At 55.1% G+C, this 21,685-nt stretch overlaps 2 protein-coding genes across 5 annotated transcripts in view; one reads left to right on the forward strand and one right to left on the reverse strand.

Annotated features, from left to right (window-relative positions):
* LOC122363900 (tyrosine-protein phosphatase non-receptor type 14-like) overlaps positions 1 to 21,685 on the forward strand; it is a 56,545-nt gene that overhangs the window by 9,040 nt on the left and 25,820 nt on the right. For 2 of the 4 annotated variants that reach the window (XM_043333716.1, XM_043333717.1), the window contains exons 3-4: positions 12,561 to 12,681; positions 20,293 to 20,473. In XM_043333716.1, the coding sequence (XP_043189651.1) occupies positions 20,294 to 20,473 (180 nt within the window). In that variant the 5' untranslated portion in view covers positions 12,561 to 12,681; position 20,293. Of the gene's footprint in view, positions 1 to 12,560; positions 12,682 to 16,737; positions 17,099 to 20,292; positions 20,474 to 21,685 lie in introns of those variants that run through there. The other 2 variants (XM_043333713.1, XM_043333715.1) reach the window with 2 other exon arrangements.
* On the reverse strand, positions 5,074 to 9,533 carry LOC122363901. Its single transcript, XM_043333718.1, has 2 exons — positions 9,414 to 9,533; positions 5,074 to 6,706 (listed from the first exon to the last, which is right to left on the reverse strand). The coding sequence occupies exons 1-2, from the start codon at positions 9,418 to 9,420 to the stop codon at positions 5,505 to 5,507; spliced, it is 1,209 nt and encodes a 402-aa protein (XP_043189653.1). The 5' UTR covers positions 9,421 to 9,533; the 3' UTR covers positions 5,074 to 5,504.

Raw genomic sequence — 21,685 nt, forward strand, 5'->3', positions numbered from 1 at the left:
ACCGCCAGCTCACGAGGGGGAGGGGAAGGCGCGGGAGGGACGCAGGGGTCACCTCTGTGGGGCCAAGTGGTTGACCTTTTGTCCGATAACACTGGGGAGGGACCCACGACTCCAGCAGTCGGTCGGGAGCTATTTGCACAGGATAACCCCTCACGCAGTCAGGGCGGACAATGGACGCAGCGCCCATTTAAGCGCCCGGAAGGCCTGACCCAGATCGGCGTGAGGAAGCGATTGATCACGCATGAACCATGTTGACCCAGCTCAATCACTGTTCGTCGGATATGACTGAACCGTACCGACACGGCTTACAAGCCACACACGCCCGAATCACGTGAGCTCATTTGTGCGCCGGCAGTCTGCGTGACCCATATCGGCGTGAGGAATTGATCTATCAAACATGCATGACCCAGTTTGACCCAGTTAAATTTGCTGCTCGTCAGGTATGCCTGAACCGTACCCCGGTATGCCTGAACCTTATCGGCGTGAAGAATCGATTGGCCAAATATGCATGAATCATGTTCACCCAGTTAGAATTCGCTATTCGTCAGGTATGCCTGAACCGTACCGACGCGGCTATAAGACACACGCGCTTGAATTACGTGGGCTCAGTCCTTTGTTCGTGGTTGTTATGACGCGTCATTAATGCGTAATTCGGCTTCCTGGATGACGCATGGTGGCCTGGTGTGTAGGGGATCAGCTTTGTCAACAAATCAGACAAGGGATTTATGTTGTCATGTGTGTAAAGCAGTAGTCCGCACGCTCGAATGACGTCAGCGGCTGGCGGCTTCGGTTCCGGCGGCACCGTCTTTTGACACTTCTTTGCCGTGAGACCGTGAGACTATGTGTCTGCCCGACTCGGCCGCGTCTGCCGGCTCAGCCGTGACTGACGGTTGAACGACCGCCGTCACTGGATTCATTTCCGGCCGGGGTTGTACCGAACTGCTTCCGTCACTGGAATATTATCGTCCGTTTTACTATCGTTCGTTGCCCGTTGTGGGTTACTATCCTCCGTCCGCTGCCGGTGTCGCTCTGTCCCTTCCGTCTACCGGTCTGTGGCGACCGGCGGCGACCACTGATGACAGGACTATCGGACGCGTCTCCGCCCTGTGGACTACACTCCACAATCTACACGCGGGAGACGTCCCCACGGCGCCGGCCCCGCCCCTGCCGCCGCCGGGTCGCGCCGGACGGTGTCTGCGGTCGCAGGGTCGCCGGCCGGGCTCTGTATAATTATCGCCGGCGACGTGACGGCGCAGGACGGCCGCCGACCCGCTGTTCCCCGGCCCTCTGTCCACCGTCGGCCGGGCCGAACGGACGCGTTCGGAGACTCAGCGGATCGGAACGCCGCCGCCGCCGCCCACGGCGCCGCCCCCGCCCACACGTCCGCCGCCCCCGCCCACGGGTCGTGAGCGGAAGTGGCGGCGCCGTGGCTAGTGACGGCCGGCTGTGGTCCGATGGCTACATTTGGGTGCGTTGGTTACCTGCCTGCGTTCGCACATCCGCTGGGCAACGAAGCTTCCGTGTGTGCAGCTGTGATCTGAAAGCTGCGATAGATAGATAAGTCTACCGAACAGCTAGTCCAGGATTATCAGGATTCTCTTCTCTGTTGCTTATGCCGTATTTCTTTCTTATGCCGTATGCAACGTGTAATGCAGCCCCATGTTGGCTTTGAATGCGTGTAAGGCCTGTGTGCTGAGACCGAGTGGCAATTGCCGCCGACCGGATGTCGCCTGGTCGCTCAACGCTCTTCTCCTTCGCTGAAGTCACGTATCAGGTGGCGGCGGATGAGAATGATGTCACTAGTGTCTAGTGCGTGCAGCTATCTATACGCTGGCCACGGCTGTGCTTCCGTTTGGCGACGTCATATCAATGGCTGTGATTGACGAAGATGATATCGACAATGGCGACTGTGAAACTGATAATACTGATTGTTAAATGTCAGTTGCTTGTAATGGTCTTCAAGACTGGCCAGTGACCAGGAATGCGAATTGCGAAACTATTTGTCGATGGCTGTTGACGACCGATTGGCTCTAAATGAATCCTTTTCCGTGTTGGGTAGGTACCCTAAATACGCAGTGGGTTGTTTTAAACTTTTGCTGGTGCTGCTTGAGTCATGTCACGTCTCACGACTCACGAGTCTCGGGGGTGAGTCTCTACGATAGAACACTTCTATAAAACAGGCTGAACGTGTCCAGTTGTCCACTGTCTTGGTCCTTCGTGCACCATATAGCCAGCCGTACGCGGCACGTAACGGTACGGTGACATGGGACGGACTTCTGCAGGAATGTTCGCCGTGCCTCGGACGTGAGCTGTGAGACGCGATAAGTAACGCACTGTGACAGTGTGGGCGCTACTGGGAGTGGCTGATGTCAGTTTATGGGACAGACGCTGTATGTAGCGGCGATTCCTGAGGGGATTCTCGCAGTGAATCGATCTTATATAAGATTTTATCAGGGGGAGTGTGACTACTGACTAGTGTTTCAGGCGGTGCTTCGTAAAATTTCGCACAGTAGCTGCTGAAGGGCAGAGGGCTTGTCATTGTTGGACAGTAGACTGATCCGTTAAATGCGAGTGGGTGTCAAACGTGGCGGAGATTGGCCAATGGCCATTTTGACGTGGGAGCGCGGCTGTGATAAAATAGTTCGTTGATAGTTTTCGAGCCCTTTAATAGTTGCTATGAGATGTGTAGCTGAAGTTGGATTAGATGGGTGATAACCGACTTACGATAGTTGAGTTCTATTCGCACGACCACGGCGTTGACCAACCCTACGGCCAGTGGCGGATCCAGGGGAGGGCAAATAGGGCAATTGCCCTCCACAAAGGACATCATTTTTAACATTACGTCTATGGCAGTGCATGAAAAGAAACAATAAATTGTGATGGTTTGCCCCTCCCAAAACTCTGGGTTGGATCCGCCTATGCCTACGGCTGTCAAGTCCAGAACGGCGACCGACCGAGTGAAGCAAGTGATTCAGTTTATTCCAGTCGCTGTCGCCTGCCCTTCTGCTTGCTGCAATGCGCATAGTCTACCCGTGGCTCATCGATTCTTCTGGCTTCCTCATGTTGTGTTTCTGAAAATGTGACGCAATTTGAATCACCGAAGCTCTGTGGCGACACTTGCTATCTATTGGTCTTTTCAGCCGCTACATTGCTCCAAGACTTCATAAACTGAACGCATTCCGTTATATGACTCCTCGGAATATGTCACGCAGTTTGCTACTTCTCAACCCATGTAGCACGTCACTAGGAAGGATTTCAGCTCTATTGTTTAGACGTGTTTACAGTTCGGCTGGCTCTCCCCGACTGCACGCTGGTAGCCGCTGGAATGCGGTATTGCTCAGCCGCTTGGATGCTTGCACACTACACCCATGATGGCCGCGGATGAAGCCGTTTGCACGGCCAAATGGCTTAAGCGTAGCTTCATAGACCCAGCCGGTGCCTTTGAGCTTGCCGGCTCTAAGCTGGTGGCAGGGAGTTGGGTGGTTTGTGCCAGGGGTTCGGGCGGGACGGTTCAGCGGAACGCCTCGGTGCTCACCGCTTCTGATCCCGCTGCGTCATTGTTACGTTGGCGTTTGTAACCCTTCTCCACCCTCACCCCGGGAGGCTAGCCGCTGCACTGACACCGAACAATGCCAGGGACCCTTGGTGCAGAAGGCCACAGGATGTCCGTCATGTGTCTCTTTTACATCGAGCGCCTTTCGGTCTCCGATCCTACTACCGTGACGTGTTCCGTGAGTCTGCCGTGACGCGTTCCGTGAGTACGTCGTGACGGCTCCCGGTGGCGTAATAACGGCGCATTAGGGTGTCTCATGCCGTTCGCTCATCACATGCATTACCTTTGGCTGTTGATGGCCGTCTGCACCCGACTCGTATTACCGCTCGTGTCCTGAGCGGTAACAATACGGGCCGACGACGAATGATGCTAGGATGCGTTACCTAATATAATAGTCATCATCATCATCAAAGTAACAATAAAATGGGGATGGAGGGTGGGTTACTTTTCCGTTCTCGCCGTCTGTCACTCCGACGCGTTCTCTACGCCCTCCTTCACCTCCGCGCTCGCGTCGCCGACTGTGTCACCCCACGTGTTTTCCTCTCTCTCTCCCCTCCCCTCCGCTCCATCCCCTCTGTTTGTCGTGCGCTATCTCGGCGCGGCCCGGCCCAGCGCCCCTGTCCCGTCTCAGGCCACCTCGCTCTCCGCGCCGGCCTCCTCTTGTCGCCGCCCGCCGTCTACCGCCCATGTTCTTTTCGATTGCTCGTTCTGTGTCACCCCCGTCTGCTCACTTTAATCGAGCCCCTAATCGACGATAGGCTGTCCCTATCCCTGATTAGGGTGTCTCATGCCGTTCGCTCATCACATGCATTACCTTTGGCTGTTGATGGCCGTCTGCACCCGACTCGTATTACCGCTCGTGTCCTGAGCGGTAACAATACGCCAAACACGCCAACCTGGTAATACAGTGCATTTGACCATTGAAACCCTAACAGTCGCCACTGATCTGGCCGCACCGGTATTAAAGGGACCCTCCCACCTTTAAAAAAGTTTATGAATTGGCATGAAAGTGATGTCGCTCGGTTCAGAAAGAGCGAAAACGAATATCTACCAAATTTCACCGAAAAATATTCACCGGTTTTCAAGATATTAGACTTTTACTTTTGTTTACTTTTTGGGATCTCCCCTGTTCCTAGCGACTTTATTTAAAAGTGCGGCATTTGTTGCGCGCAACGCAGCATATACCACCGCGTGCTACAAAACGTTTTAGTCAAACATTTAATGGACGTTCGAAAGCCTGATGACGTCATCAGATTTAAGTGCCTATACCAATACATTGTGGCACTTATTTGCACAGATGTCAAAATCAAACTCAAATTTCTTTGCGATGAAGTAATTGCTGGAGAAACGGTTTTCACGGCACTGATTTTCAAAGAACGTCCATCAAGATGGCTATCTCAACTCAAATCTAATGTTAAGGTGGGACAGTCCCTTTAACTTAAACGCGTTTTTAATGTCCGCCTTGAATAATTGGGCATTTTTGCCCCCGACTAAATAAATGAGCCGTATTGCCTCGTCGATTGAGGTGTACACCACTCGGAACTCCGCTGGATCGATCCCCTCGTTCACAGCACTGCCCACTGGCTGGGAGAGGTCCAGTATGAGGCGCACGTCCCCGTTTGGCTTGTCCCGAGCACTCAATGGGTTCACCGTGAAATTTTCGAACGGCGGTGATTCAAATGGGCCTCGGGTGCACCCCGTTTGCACTTCTCGTTCTATCGCGGCGGACACTCCCATCACTCGCGAGGTGGCCGAGCGGTTGTTGGTTGTGAACCGTCCGTGGCCTGGTCCGCAGTAGCCAATGTCCGCTCCCTCCCGGAACCGCCGTACCACTAGGTCCCCGACCTCTCTCCGTATGTTTGGACAATCACTGAACAAACGTTCAAGGCGCTCGACGTTCACGCCCGTATCAGCAGGGACGGGCCTGTCGTCCACACTGTCCCCTCGCCGACTATAATCGCGGACCGAACCATGACCGGCCCCGCTGTGCGTCGCCCTGCTGGTCAGCGGCCGTCCACCCGGCGGTGCCTCGGGGTGAAAAGGCGGCATGGAAGGCGGTCGCGTGCTGTGTCGAATTGCACGTCTGGCATGGCGGGTGGATGCGACCCGTGCGACACGGCGTGGTGCACTTGTTCCGGCGCACGTGCTGAAAACACACCTCTTTGTGATTCGTCCCCGCTCGCTCTGCTGTTGTAGCTGTTGAAGCTACACGTGTAGGCCAGAACTGATCGAGATCTAGGGTTGTCAGGAAATCCCGGGGACGCAGCGCCATTGCCTGCCTCGCCCTGCTGTCCGCCGTCTGGACGTCTCTCAGGGAGCGGCCGGCGCTCCGGCTGATCAGCCACGTCAGGTAGCTCGTTGCTTGTAGCCCACACTGTGGGAAGTAGTATGTGGTATGTGTGACGATCGCTGCCACTCGACCGATGTACTCTAGTACATTGTTGGGACTTGGTTCGACCGGATCGGCCGCATCACGCACCGCCACGTAGTTCCGCCGATTCCGCAGCTGCCTCGCTGCCTTGGTTGTGACTGCCGGCAAGCGCAGATCGGCCGGCGCCGCTCCTCCCCGCGCCCGCAGCGGCGTCATGCGATATTCCTCCCGTCTGTCTGCCGTGTCATCATCTTCTGATGACTCCGACGATGACGACTGGTCACGGCGCCGTTTACGCCGGGGCGGGCTGACACTGCGGTTAGATCGGCGGCGACTGCGCTCCCGGCCGTCGTGGTCCTGCCACGGCCGAGCCGGCGGCGCCACCGCTGGACCGCCGGCGACTCCAGCGGGAGGAGGCGGCGGCCGGTTGGCAGTGGCGTGCATGTACACCGTGTGTTCACCGCCTGTTCCTGGTCCCGTGCCCTGCCATGCCTGCTCCCCTCCATATCCGGTCGGTCCCCGGTCACCGCCGGCTCCGGTCCACGCATTTGTCGTTGGTGCGGGCGCCTGTGGCTGCGCAGCCACGTGTCCTGTTGCGTGGCCCGGCGCGGCGGGCGCTGGAGCCGCCATATTATGTGCCGGATGTGGTGTGCCGTCCATTGGTGGTCGCCATAATCCTTGTGGTGGGGCCATTCCCCCGGCGAGGGCGCAGTCCAATTCGGCGCGGAGCCGAGCGTCTATGTGCGCCTGTTCGCCGCTGGCCGCACTAAGCGGCCGTAGTTCTGTGCACACAGACGGGTAAACATCGTTAACGTTTCGTATATCTCCTTATATGGGCACCGCCGGTACCCTAGTGTCCCGCCGGCCGGCCGCCCTCCCCCCCCCCGTCTCCCATGACGGCGCTGCGTCCATTTGTCCTCCCTGACTGCGTGAGGGGTTATCCTGTGCAAATAACTCCCGACCGACTGCTGGAGTCGTGGGTCCCTTCCCAGTGTTATCGGACAAAAGGTCAACCACTTGGCCCCACAGAGGTGACCCCTGCGTCCCTCCCGCGCCTTCCCCTCCCCCTCGTGAACTGGCGGTGGTTTTACACGCCGCGACGCCCGGCGGCGGTGTCACGACGTGACGTAACGGCTCTATTACTGCTGACGGCCGAGTGTTGGCCGCCCGACCGGTGGGCGCGTGCAGCGGAATGGGTGGGGGTAGCCCCGTCCGCGAAAACACAGCTGGCACTCCCCGGCGGCCATCACGGCGACAATGCTTTGATGTGTGCATTTGTTCTGGTGACGTCACCCGGCACCCAACGAATAGCGTCATTGGCTTCATCTTAGTCAGGCGGGGCGCCGCGTCGATATGGTTTAGGCATACCTGACGAACAGCGAATTTAACTGACAACATGATTCATGCATGTTGAATCGCCGCATCAGTACGGTTCAGGCGTACCGGGCGCATGGATGAGCCCACATGGTTCAGGCATGTGTGACTTGGCGCTGCGTCGATATGGTTCAGGCATATCTGACGACCAGCGACTTTTATTCTGTCAACATGAATCAGGCATGTTGCATTGCCGCACCGATACGGTGCAGTCGTACCCGGTGCATAGACGAGCCCACATGGATCAGTCATGTGTGGCTTGGCGCTGCGTCGATATGGGTCAGGTATATCTGACGAACCGCGAGTGTACTGTGTCAGCATGAGTTATGCATGTTGCATTGCCGTACCGATACGGGGTAGTCGTACCCGGCGCATGAATGAGCCCACATGGTTCAGGCATGTGTGGCTTGGCGCTGCGTCGATATGTGTCAGGCATATCAGACGAACAGCGAGTTTTCATGTGTCAACATGATTAATGCATGTTGCATTGCCGCACCGATACGGTGCAGGCGTACCCGGCGCATAAATGAGCCCACATGGTTCATGCAAGTGTGGCTTGGCGCGTTATCGTTCAAGCATGTTTGACGAACAGCAAGTTTTAATGTGTCAACATGATTAATGCATGTTGCATTGCCGCACCGATACGGTGCAGGCGTACCCGGCGCATAAATGAGCCCACATGGTTCAGGGACAGGCATGTGTGGCTTGAAACTGCGTCGGTATGGTTCAGGCATATCTGACGCACAGCGAGTTTTACTCTGTCAACATGAATCAGGCATGTTGCATTGCCGCACCGATACGGTGCACGCGTACCCGGCGCATAAATGAGCCCACCTGGATCAGTCATGTGTGGCTTGGCGCTGCGTCGATATGGTTCATGCATATCTGACGTACAGCGAGTTTTACTGTGTCAACATGAGTCATGCATGTTGCATTGCCGCACCGATACGGTGCAGGCGTACCCGGCGCATAAATGAGCCCACATGGTTCAGGCATGTGTGGCTTGGCGCTGCGTCGATATGGTTCAGGCATATTCGACGAACAGCGAGTTTACTGTGTCAACATGATTCATGCATGTTGAATTGCCGCACCGATACGGTGCAGGCGTACCCGGCGCATAAATGAGCCCACATGGTTCAGGCATGTGTGGCTTGGCGCTGCGTCGATATCGTTCAGGCATTTTTGACGAACAGCAAGTTTAATGTGTCAACATGATTAATACATGTTGCATTGCCGCACCGATACGATGCAGGCGTACCCGGCGCATAAATGAGCCCACATGGTTCAGGGACAGGCATGTGTGGCTTGAAACTGCGTCGATATGGTTCAGGCATATCTGACGTACAGCGAGTTTTACTGTGTCAACATGATTCATGCATGTTGCATTGCCGCACCGATACGGTGCAGGCGTACCCGGCGCATAAATGAGCCCACATGGTTCAGGCATGTGTGGCTTGGCGCTGCGTCGATATGGTTCATGCATATCTGACGTACAGCGAGTTTTTACTGTGTCAACATGATTCATGCATGTTGCATTGCCGCACCGATACGGTGCAGGCGTACCCGGCGCAGAAATGAGCCCACATGGTTCAGGCATGTGTGGCTTGGCGCTGCGTCGATATGGTTCAGGCATATTCGACGAACAGCGAGTTTTACTGTGTCAACATGATTCATGCATGTTGAATTGCCGCACCGATACGGTGCAGGCGTACCCGGCGCATACATGAGCCCACATGGTTCAGGCATGTGTGGCTTGGCGCTGCTTCGATATGGTTCAGGCATATCTGACGAACAGCGACTTTACTCTGTCAACATGAATCAGGCATGTTGCATTGCCGCACCGATGCGGTTCAGGCGTACCCGGCGCATAAAAGAGCCCACATGGTTCAGGCATGTGTGGCTTGGCGCTGCTTCGATATGATTCAGTTCAGGCATACCTGACGAACGGCGGGTTTACTGTGTCAACATGGTTCAGGCATGTTGAATTGTTGCACCGATACAGCGCAGGCGTACCCGGCGCATAAAAGGGCCCACACGATTCAGGCATCCTCTCCCCTCCCCTCCGTGTGGCTGGAAGTACGTCGACGTAGGAGAACCAAAAATTCGATGACTTACCGGTCATGTCCGTTCCACGTGTGTCCTGCCCTCAGTCCTCGAACGCTTTTCCGCTTAAACACTTTTCCGTTCTCGCCGTCTGTCACTCCGACGCGTTCTCTACGCCCTCCTTCACCTCCGCGCTCGCGTCGCCGACTGTGTCACCCCACGTGTTTTCCTCTCTCTCTCCCCTCCCCTCCGCTCCATCCCCTCTGTTTGTCGTGCGCTATCTCGGCGCGGCCCGGCCCAGCGCCCCTGTCCCGTCTCAGGCCACCTCGCTCTCCGCGCCGGCCTCCTCTTGTCGCCGCCCGCCGTCTACCGCCCATGTTCTTTTCGATTGCTCGTTCTGTGTCACCCCCGTCTGCTCACTTTAATCGAGCCCCTAATCGACGATAGGCTGTCCCTATCCCTGATTGTTGGCTGACCGCGCGACTGCCGCCGGAAGTTTGGCAGCGGCTGCTGTCTACCATCCGGCGTCGGTCGGGCAGTCGATGGTCTGGGGTGACGGCTGGGGTGACCACTGACCATTGTCCGCGGCGCACCTCTGGCCTCCGCGCGGCTTATTCGGGTGCGTCTGTATCGGCGAGGCTATCTCAGCACCCTGAAGTGGGCGGATGTGGATGCGTTTCCGGTGCCGCAGAAGATTTCTCTCTCCGGAGAGCCCATACAGACCGCTCCTCCTTATCCCCACCCTCCATAACCATCGCCGCCGCCGTTCGACTTTCTCCAGTGAAGACGAATCGCCCGCGTTTGTGCCGGTGGCGTGCGGCGGGGATGGCCTCTCGCAGTGCGCGGACCGCACGCTCGGCGGGCCGATCTCCACGCCTCGACCTCTCCAGTCGAGTCGAGACGCTACCGTGACCCGGCGTGACCCGCCGGCTCGGCGGAGGGTCGGGAGAGGGAGCGGTCGGTAGGAGTGTCCATGGTCGGCAGATGAGGGTGGGAGCGGGAGGGCAGAGTGAAATGGAGCTGGGCAATTGCGGTCGTGCTGAGGGGGGACATAGTAGAAACTAGCTTGTAGATACGTGACGAAGCAGTGACTGCTAAGATAGATAAACCATGAAACGGCGTCTTTGCTAGGACGTCATGCATACGGCAGTGCCACGAATTAGGCCGTGAGTGATGCAGCCTTACAACCTGCGTCAATCAGTGAAGGATGGACATAGGACAAGTACAGGGGATTTGCCAATGACCTGTGGGGTGGCCAAATGTGGAGGCCTGGCCTATTGACTTTGGCAACGGGGAGCTCGGAACATATGCACGGCGCCAACAGCCTTGAGTCTCTTGCCGATCACTTATTTTCAAAATATAAAAGGCACAAACAACTGTGTTGTGAATGATAACATTGGCATGTTTTCTACCGGGTGTTTTTGTTTTGTAGGCGAGGGCAAAAAATTGGATGACCTCAGCCGTGATTCGCGGTAAAATCACTCCTAAATTGTAGCATCTGGATCGTGTTTAGGTCTTGTTTTGTACGAGACAGAGTCAAATAATGTAGGTTATATTTTTACATTGATTTTCACAGTATCCATGCTAAGTTATCGTGTTTAGGACTTCAAATGCCTTCGTGATGTCCGTATTCCGCTGTTGCGCCATTACTTTGCTTAAATCAACACATTCTATACGAGTGAAATCATTGACATTCTAGTGCACAGATGTTGATTTTAGCATTGGTGGAATTCAGACCTCAGCACGGTGATTGGTATTCACGTCTTCGTGTTTTTTTTTTTCATTGATCACAAGCTGTAGCTTTATTGCTGTTTCTTGATACACGGACATGTTCGAGTGTGCGGTGCTCTCGCTCATCTTGCTAATCTGCCCCGTCCTCTCTGGGATCTTCGCTCTAGTATCGCTAACGAGATCACCAGATCACCACTGCGGCCAGGCCGAGCGGCGTTCCTGAGGTCACGGCTGGCGTTCCTGAGGTCAGGCCGTGGTGCTCCGAGTTCGGAGTAGAGGGTGACGCGGTGGTCTCGGTCGCCGGTCACATGTGCTGGCATACCGCGGAGTGACGAGTGGTGTGTGGATTCATTAGTTTTCGCTGAAGCAGATTGCAAGAGCTGCATACCTCGTACTGCATTTTCCCGGCTGGGTATGCCGTGAAATATGGCACGACGCTACACAGGAATGTTTGAATGTCACGATTCCATATCGTGCTCACATGTGCTTACTTTTAATATCCATATTTGTTGTTTGACTGGCCTTGGTCTTGAAATTCTGATTATGAAATGCTGTCCTAGGCGAGGCCCAATACTAATTTAAAGTACTATAATGGATGGATGGATAGATGGATGTCCGAAGTTCTCACACTGAAGCGTGATCCGAGTTTCTTTGGCAGCGAGACAGCTTTCCGAACTGGCTCGCCTCCCCCTATCGGCGAGCTGCCTGCCGCGCCTCCGTCATACCTCCTCCCACACCCTCCTACCCGCCGCGCCCACCACCGGCACGCCGCAGCGCCGTGCCCGGGGGCACACACGCGCGCTCCCAGCTACTCCGAGCGCCGACCGAGTAACGGATCTGTCCGGACCGCGGCCGGTGGCGTGTCCCTGCTGGGAGTCGGCCGGCGACGGTACGCGGTCACGGCAGAGAACATACTGCCTCTACCACTGCCGCTACCGACGCCTCGGCTGGCGCTGCGTCAAGGGGTGCTCGTGACTTTCAGGGAACGGGAAGGGGGACTGTGAGGTGTGTTGTCCCCGTCTAATCCGCTGACTGTGCTCCCCGATCTGTTGAACCGGTGCTGAACGGGTTGTATCGAGTTACACCTTTGCTTGGCTCAGGTCCGGCTTGAGTCGTGTTGAACACCCGGGTTTGGTACGACGGCTCGGCTGCTGGTTCATGGTTCAGCGGACTCACTCGTGTAGTGGACTCGTTGCCACGAAGTGTACATACAATAGACGGATGTCTTTTTTTTTGTATAAATCGAGCGGTTCATGAGATGTAACCTAAAGCGAGCGAGGGCTTCTCTTTTTTGCGAGCTTTTTGTGTGATATTGCGACTTTCAATCAGTCACATCCCCGTTGAACTAATTTCTATTGAAATGCACACCTTATCGTTTTCATCCTATTTTTCATCAATACTTGTCGGCATTTGTAGCCAGCCACGATTCACCACACTTATCTTCGTTCATATCGGTCGTATACTTATCCGCTATCTTCTCACTTTCAGTCACCGTGACCGGACGTTCGCGGTCTGCGCTGCCGACCGCGCCTGCTACCAGCGGGGCATGACCTGTCGGTGACACTGTCTGGACCCGGCCGCTCACACCAGCGACCCCACCAACATCCAGGTAAGACACAGTGTCCTGTCTCGCACCGCGCGGCGCCGCGGGGGCAGTGGAACCCACCTGTACTCCCGACTCACGGTGTGGGAGGGAGACGGAGGGAGGGTAGGTGACCCGTGCCTCTATGCGGCGAAGGTGGGCGAGCCGCCGAAATTGGATAGGTAGCCGGTCCGCGGCGCCCAGCTAGTATGTTGCAGATGCACGCCCTCCGTGCGCACAGCTTGTGTGTCTGACTTTGTGAGCTGTCACAGACGTAGAGGTCGGATTTCAGGGGCCGGTCGGATTTCGTCGAACCCTGGAATGTTGCCCAGTGTTGATGGGTTGTAGTTTGCGTGCTGTTATTATGGCATGCTGTTGACATGTTAAGACAGACGGTTGCTCGACGGACGAACAGTGGATGGTATCGCTGTATTTATTTTGGGAGGACGCCAAGGTACAAATATCGTGTGCTCTGTGTCATGTCTGTTGCCAGTCAATCCATGGCTGACTGATGAGAAAACACACACACGTGAGTAGGTTTGTTTGCGGATATGTAACTACAAGTTCCACAAGGTGCTAAGGATGCGCCCGAGCTCCTCTGACTCATCATCTCGGGCAAACTCATCAATCTTCATTTGCCTGTGGAATGGCTCATTGTCATGCCCGCATTTATGTGCGCTGGTGGTACGGTGAACGACCTCTTGATACTCCTAGAATAAGTCATGAACCTTATCCCTCGAATGCCTTGCGCATATCAGCCTTCATTTGCTGAGTAATTTTAGTGGTCATTGGTGCGACACTCGCTTTTTCAACTCCCTAACCACCAGTTTTAGAATGCAGCAGCCCAAACAAGCCACGTGTTGTAGCTTGGTTCGTGTGTTGGCTAATTATTCATTCTGCGGAGGTCGTCACAGGTTTTACATTTATCCAGCCTGGCCAATGCCTTGCATTCTTCGTGCTCATACATTGCAGACCGGTGTCAGAGGTGGCCCGGTCGTGGCACGCTGCTCGCCGGATGAGGCGTGCCGTGCCGTGCATTACCAGGGCGGGATGGGCTGGGTGGAGACTGTCCAACGGATGGGAGTGGCACGAACGGGGTCAGTGCCGCCCATCGTAGCTCGTGGCCGGAGCTGCTGCCGTCTCAGGCGTTTGGGGTGGCTCCGGCAGTCCTTTTGTTGAGTGCCGGTCGCCGCCCGGTGGCATCGGTTTAGTTTCTGTGTCGTAGATGCTCGTTAGTCGCTACTGAGGTCCAGAGTTGAGCTCTGAGCCGTCGGCCGTAACATGGCTTATCTGGCGGGCCCCTCAGAACATGGGGCTTCTAAGGGGCCTTTCTGGGAACCGATGGGGTTTTCATGTAGTCGCCACACTCGCCAGAGGCCAGAACATTTGGAACATGCCCCTCATGGTGGCCTCTGGAGAGAATTCCTCCCACAGCTGCGCACTACTGACAACTCACTGAAAGCTGAGAGGCCCATGCGGTCCAGTGGGAGAATACCTCCTGATTCAGAGGACTGGAATGGAGGACTGTGGCAGCCACCGCCCTCCTCGGCCCGCCCGGCTGTCGGCAGTGGGGCCGTGGCGTCGCAGGCCGGCCTCAGAAGGGGCTGCCGTCTAGCCAGGGGCGTAGGCAGGGGGGGGGGGGCACTGGGCCATGGCCCCCCCCCTTGGGCGCCGAAGGCGCCCTCCAATCGCAAATGCAATTGTGATATAATCGAATCGAAAAACAATCGCGACTGGAGGGCGCCCTCCAATCGCGAATGTGTTTACAGGGAAAATACGGATGGAGGGCGCCCTCGGAGGACGCCCATTCCAAATACGCCCTCCAAATACGGTTGGAGGGCTCCCTCGGGCGCCCTCCAACCACATTTGTAGGCTGTAGCTCTCTAAGCGTAACGGTGGTCGCCTATGTAAGCCGCTGTCCTGTAAATAAGCGCCCTCTCACCCGAAGGCGCCCTCCTGTAGGTCGCCACCCTGCTACACATTGCCGCCCTTCTGCTGATCGGCGTCCTCATAATTATTGGCGCTCTCCTACTTATTGAGCCCTCATGTGAAATTTTGAAGGCCGCCTTTCTCCCTTTTGGCACCCTCTTGTTCAGTGCCGCCCTCCTACCTATTGGTTCCCTAGTCCTTCCTGTTGAATGTTAATCGGGGCCCTTCTCCTATTGGCGCCCTCGTGTAGATCGCCGCCCTCCTAACCACTGGCACCCTCCTGTTGATCACCGCCCTCCTATCCACTGGCACCTTCCTGTTGACCAGCGCCCTCCGCACAGACGCCCTCCTGTTCGTGTCATCCTCTTGAGCAAAGGCGCCCTCCTCACCATTGCCACCCCCATTTTAATCGTCACCCTTCCGCTCATTGGCGACTTCCAGTTGATGACCGCCCTCCCACCTATTGGCGACCTCTTGTTGATCGCCACCCTCCTATTGGTGCTCTCCTGTTCCTCGCCACCCTCTTACCTGGTGGCGCCCTCCTGTTGATTGTTGATCGGCGCCCTCCTACCTATTGGTGCCCTCCTGTTGATCGCTGCCCTTCTATCCATTGGCGCCCTCCTGCTGCTCGCCAACTTCCTACCTATCGGTGCCCTACTGTCGAAACTCGGGATGTTGATCGGGCTCTTCTACCTATTAGTGCCCTCCTGTGGATCGCAGCCCTTCTACCTATTGGCAACATCCGTTGATCGCTGCCCTCCTATCATTTATTTACTCCTTTGGCATGTTTTTCAACTTAGTCGTTCTATTGCACATAGTTGATGTCTTGCCTGTGAAAACTGCCACAAATGAACGTGCATTCAGCACAATGAATGAAGTATCTATACCTACCAAAACTATCTACGCTCTACGATGCATAAAACACGTCTTTGGTCTTAACGGATTGATCCTACTTTACGTGCATCATGGCATCTATATGGATTACGATTAAGTATTGTCAACAGGTTCGGGCGCAACAGCAGGCATCTGAAGTTTCGGTGATTGAAACTGGTTATGTGGGTACACTGTATGCATCTGTGAGAAGGCTATGAAGGCTGGTCTGAGGTAATTTGGATGATGTTTACGCATCTCGCGCTCCGGTATCAATCCGATACGGTGATCTGGTGCGTAGATATGCCACCGCCAATAAACTTTTATACATCGACACCCATGAGCCAAGCTTTCTGTACAGTTTGTGTGGCAGCGGCCCGACCAAACCTTAGGTATTTTTTACACCTTCAAATTTGGTAAAAGAGCGAGAGGAGCTTTGAGCAGTGATCGTATAAAAGGCGTGCCTAAAAAGCGGAGGAAAAGGTTGTTTTCAAAAATTTCGCGCGCCTTCGGCGCAGCATTTCAAGAACACTTGACCTTTTGTGACCTGGAGTATAATGAATACACACGATGCAAAATCAATGCAGCACGACCTATACGAGGTTACGCAAAAAAAAAAAACTGGTGGCATGGTAAAAAACGCCTCCCAACCCCCCAACCCCCACTGAGCGATTTTTTATCTCGCGACCGTATGGCGCCCTCCTTGGGTGAGGTGGCGCCCTCCAAACCCTTGGCCCCCCCTTTCGCGATTTTCTAAATACGCCGCTGCGTCTAGCAGGTCTGTTAGTGCCCCGCCGAGGCTCCGTGCAGTCACGCGACTCTGTAAAAAGGCACGACATACCCCTGTCTGCATCGCAGAGAGCTCGGGAACTGTCGATATCACGTGCTTGGTGCACGTCTGAATGGACGGCGAGGCTGGGCCCTGACACTGACTGGCGATACATCACCGGTGGAATGTGAAGGGAATGACCGCTGAATGGCCCGCTGATCGACTCAGCGCGTGACGAATACTAACCTTGGGAATTTATCATTAACCCCATCAGTGACCGAGTATGGTAGCATAGCGAACGGACCTGCGCTGTGCCTGCTCTGATAAAACCCCGGGGTGTGAACCAACCCTCTCACAACACCACGTGTCGGGTCGTCTCCCCCAGCCCATGACCCGGCAGTGGCGGTACTCACTGCGCACCGTGCAGGGCCGAGTACAGACAGGATAAACAAACAGCCTCGGACCGGGACGGACAGTCTGACGGACAGACGGCGGCGGTCGTGGAGGAGCCGGTCAGGCGCTGTGGGCAGTTTGTGGTGGACAGTGGCCGCCGCCGGAGGGGCTCGCTCGAATATCGACGACGTCGGGGGAATTTTCGGGGATTCTTTGCTATTTGTGGTGATAAGTGGAAGTGAAGGGAAGTGAGCGGTGTGATTTGGGTGAAGTGTGGAGTTGTTAGTGACAGTGAGAGGTGTGATTGGTCAACAGTGGTCGCTGGCTCGCGCTCGGGCTGTGGTGGGACGAGTGGACGCGGCCTGCGTGGCTGTCAGTGGTTAAGCAGCGTCTTGCGGTGGAATTTTGATCGACTCTGTGAAGGATTTTTGGCTGTTGGAGTGATCGGAAGTCACAGAGGACATTCACGATGAAGTTCTGTGGGTAAGTCAATGGAACGACTTTTAGAACATTCGTTGCTGGAGTCGCATGATATGTTGACACGACGAGGGCAATGCCTATGCGGACCGCTCTGCACGATGCGCTTATATCCGACATTATCTGACGTAATAGATCAAAGACGTGAATGTCGAAACAGTGCTGTAATATCAGCACGATATCGTTATTTCACCCGTTCATTATCAAGCATAACGCCAACCTAACGAGCCGTGTAGTACCAGGCTCATCACGGAAACTCGTACCGCATCGATTCCCAGTCGACAATTTCCTCTACGAAATACGATCGACTTCTAACCGTGTGTTTGGCGTGGAACACACATCAGTGACGCAACGCTTTCCACGCTGGCGCCGTATTGGGTTTGATGCAGCCTCTCGGCGACCTGTGATTGAGCGACTCTCTCGTAGTTTCGTGGTTTCGTCATTGCCTGGGGTCGGGATCAGCTCGTGTCGGTAATGATGGAGTGGGGTCTAGTAAACCATCCGAGGGAGAGGATGGGTCGCGTGACCTGTATCCGACCTCTGGTCGCCGTCCCATCGCCATCTCCTCCGCCGTCACCGGTGTCGAGGAAGGCGAAAGTTGGCGGTGGATCGGGCGGTAATAACATACCCGATTAAATCTCCCCCGATCTCCGACCGGCCTGGAACTGGACCCGACTGACCCTGACCCTAACCTGGTGACCTCGACCTGACCTGCTCTGACCTGGAGTGCTCGCCGACTGCGTATCATAAAGCAGCTCCCGTATCCTGTTCACCATGACCTGCATCGGGTGTCTTCGCGACACAAACACCACCGACTGGCTGGTCCGTAAACACGATAAGGATCATATAAGCCCAGTTTTTACAAGTCCAACATTTCGGCGATGCGAGCCTGTGATGTTCATACGGCCTGGAGACTGGGCTACGATAGGGCTAACGTTCTAATGCGTATTTAATCCTTCCACTAGCTGCTGTGATCAGGTTATGGTGGGCAAAATCCCGTATTCGACACACACCATTGCTCACACATCGCTCCACCATGGCACATTCACGGTCTGTCAGCCGCTGTCTGGTCAGACCACTTTTCAGCACTGTCGCCTCCCGGCCGGGTGAGCTCCATCGTGTGCCGTGCCTGCCGGTCCGCCACATGGACGGGTGGCGGCCGCTGCAGCCGTGGTCAAGGTCCCCGTCGACCGGCCGCTCTGCCGTCCCTCCAAGGCTGGCGCCGGTGCCGTGCACGCCGCCTGTTTACGGATGGCTGTCTGGCCAGACGGCGGTGGTGTTCGGAGTGGTCTGGCTGTTCAAATGTTCATGGCACTGCACTTGGGATTCTCTCAGTGCTGCCGAATGCTGAGAGTGGGAAAGGGGTGGATTCGGCTGGCATTCTTTCACCGTTTCTCAGCTGCAAGCTGCGTAACCTGTTTAAAATAAGCCACACCAGGTACAATGTTTGGCCGTAGCGACACACATGCCGCTTGGCGCTTACCTTCTCCTCTCTACCTCTGATGCCACGGGGCTCATGTCATGTCATAACATAATCTCAGGTCATCCCATCAACGCACAAATGCTGGGCGGATATGAAAAGGATTGCCTCTGGAAATTGGCTTTGAAATAAAGTGCTAGAAAGGGGGCAAGGCACGGGGAGATGCTGGTTGTCAGCTTCCTGTGATGTGGCCGTTAGAAGGAAGTGTCGTTTGGCTTGACCGAGTTCGATGCTGGTAGTCTTCACGCCTCAGACCCGAGCTATAGCGCTCGGCATCGACCGAGCGTCTGCTCTTTGGCATGTGTCAAGTCCCCGTCGTCTTCTGAAGTGCATTCAGAAGTGTTCAGAAGTACAGCTGTCTCTTCGAGTTTCACCTTTTCATGTCACAGCCATTCGTCAGTTCGTTTCATCTCGGGTTTCTATTGGCTTTTGTGCAGCGCAATCGACTTTCAATAGCTGCTTTCTCCTGGCCTCTTCTGCGTCAAAAGTCGTCGATTTCGGGTTCGTTGCTCTCTCTCTCTCTCTCTCTCTCTCTCTCTCTCTCTCTCTCTCTCTCTCTCTCTCTCTCTCTCTCTCTCTCTCTCTCTCTCTCTCTCTCTCTCTCTCTCTCTCCCTCTCCCTCTCCCTCTCCCTCTCCCTCCCTCCCTCCCTCCCTCCCTCCCGTAGGTACCTATTTGTTTTGTCCTGCCTTGGTTTCTCTCTTTCCCTGTCGTCTGCCCGTGTGTTCCATGCCATCAGTAGCAGCACCGGCCCCTGCTGAGGGTGACCCGGGTTCATGACCTGGTCACGGCTCACCCAGAGGCGACGTCGCCGGGGGTCAGGTGTCAGACCTGCCCCGGGACGCGCTGTATGGCTTCTGCTTTGCGCCGTCGGCGGTATCTTTTGTCCGCCCGATGCCCGGGCGGCTTCCGGCGACCGGTGTCGAATATCTGCTGTCGGTGTTGGATTTCGTAGACACCGCTGAGGTTTCGCTGTCCATTACCTGTGGTTTCAACTGTCGGCCTCGGACGTTGGAGCTGTGGCGGCCGGCGGGCTATGATTTTTCATCATGCCGTTTTCCGGTCGTGTTTGATCGTTTTGCATAACTTTTTTTGTAAGCACATTTGAATGTTTCAATAAAAAAATGCTCAGCTTTTGGCTTGTTTATTTCGCGCGAGGGATCATTTTGATGCCAAATGATGCTAAATGGGCTGGTGTGGTGTTACATTTATATGAACACGAAACTTTGGATTCACGCCTCATTCGTGTGGTCGGGTCAGCAGCCTCATTAGAAGGTGCTCACGAAAACCACTTGCCATGCCTCCATGCTGTTAACAGTCCCACTTACTCTGCGGAGTAAATAATGTCACCGAGCTGTCTGAACTTCTCACATAATTAAACAGGCTCCATTAGGCGTGATTTAGGGGCCAGAGCGGCTCAATTAGACGCTGCAACCACGCTGTTAGCGTCAACATTCATACACGGCCGCGATAACCGTTCGAGGTATTTCGTGAGACATTGCCAGCTAAACGGCTGTCATTTGCATCCTGTTCCACAGCCCAGTTCCGTGCATTGTTTGGCGACTGTTTAGCCACAAATTTAAACTGATACTGAAATGTATACTGTCTCTAGTTCAGCTTTGCGATTCTATCTCAAATATTTCAACACCCTGCATATCAGCCGCCATCCCCCATCTCCAGTGTTTCTCGCACTAACCTCCCCCTCTCTCTCCTCCCGCCAGGATGCCGCTGTTTCCGCGCCTGTACGTGAAGAAGTCTCGCCAGTACAATGTGGTCTCCAAGGAGCTGATGGTGATCCGGGTGGAGCTGCTGGACGGCACGCCGGTCGAGTGTACACTCTCCTCGGAGAGTTCGGGTCAGGAGTGTCTCAACAGCGTCTGCCAGCGCTCCGGTATCAAACAGGTGAGAACTGGAAGCTGTGATGTGTGGAGTGTGTGGGTAGTGGTAGGGCTGGTAGGGCGCTGATATGAGTGTTTGACGGAGATGGTACCAGTCTGTTGCTTGTTATTGGTAATGTTGCCTTGTATCTGCGCGTATACCTACTGTCGAAGTTGATATTTCATTTAAAAAGGTTACGGGTCACGGGCAAAAAGGTGGCGTCTTGCTGTTAGCCAAGTGATGGATGTTATGTAATATGTATGTAACGAATTCTGTGATACAAATTACAAAGCTTCGGCACGGCACAAATCGTCTTGTAGCCGGCAGAACATGCAACAAACGCTATAGTGCGCTGTTTTCAATCTCGGCGTACCACAACAATCACGGTATGGTACATTGCAACACTGCTTGGAACGACACAACGTAATACGGCTCAGTACGGCACCGTTCAACACGGACTCCGCTGTATAAGACGGCTCTGCGCGGCCCCGGCTGCATCCCGGCCCGCCGTGCCCGCCCCCGTCCGTCCGTCTCCCGGCCTTGAACCTGGCACGGAGAGCGGCCGGACCGCTTTGTCTGTCGGCCGGACGGTGCGGTACGGTACGGTACACCTCCTCCCCGGACGGTGCGGTACAGTACACCTCCTCGACCGGTGCGGTACGGTACACCTCCCTTGGACGGTGCGGTATGGTACACCTCCCTTGGACGGTGCGGGACGGTACACCTCCCCGGCCGGTGCGGTACGGTACACCTCCTCCCTGGACGGTGCGGTGCGGTACACCTCCCTGGGACGGTGCGCTGTGAGACCGGCATCGTAGGTGTTGTGTCCGGAAGGTGCGGATCACTGTTACACATACCTACGCACGCTGTAGGGACGGAGCAGACAAACAGATGTCCGGGGTAGTGCAGACAGATGTGACATAGTGCAGACAGACACGGCACTGTATGGAAGGTAGATAGTTGTAAACATGGTCCTGTCCAAGGACATGTTAGAGCACAGATAACCCAGAAACTTACTTAAGGAAGGATTGTTGCCATTTGGCTAATACTGAGGCGTTCCAGGTGGAATAGATACCCACACAGGCATCCCGTCATACCAGGAATTTATTCATACAGTTTCAGCACCGTCCTTCTGGGCCATTCCTATTTCCTTCGGCAGCCAACGTGAGCATAATAGTTTTGGCAATGAGGGCCCTTTGTCATGTTAATTAAACCCGACACGTGGCGCGATGTGCG

This window comes from Amphibalanus amphitrite, unplaced genomic scaffold, assembly GCF_019059575.1.
Source record: "Amphibalanus amphitrite isolate SeventyFive unplaced genomic scaffold, NRLGWU_Aamphi_draft 000646F_arrow, whole genome shotgun sequence".
Classification (NCBI taxonomy): domain Eukaryota; kingdom Metazoa; phylum Arthropoda; class Thecostraca; order Balanomorpha; family Balanidae; genus Amphibalanus; species Amphibalanus amphitrite.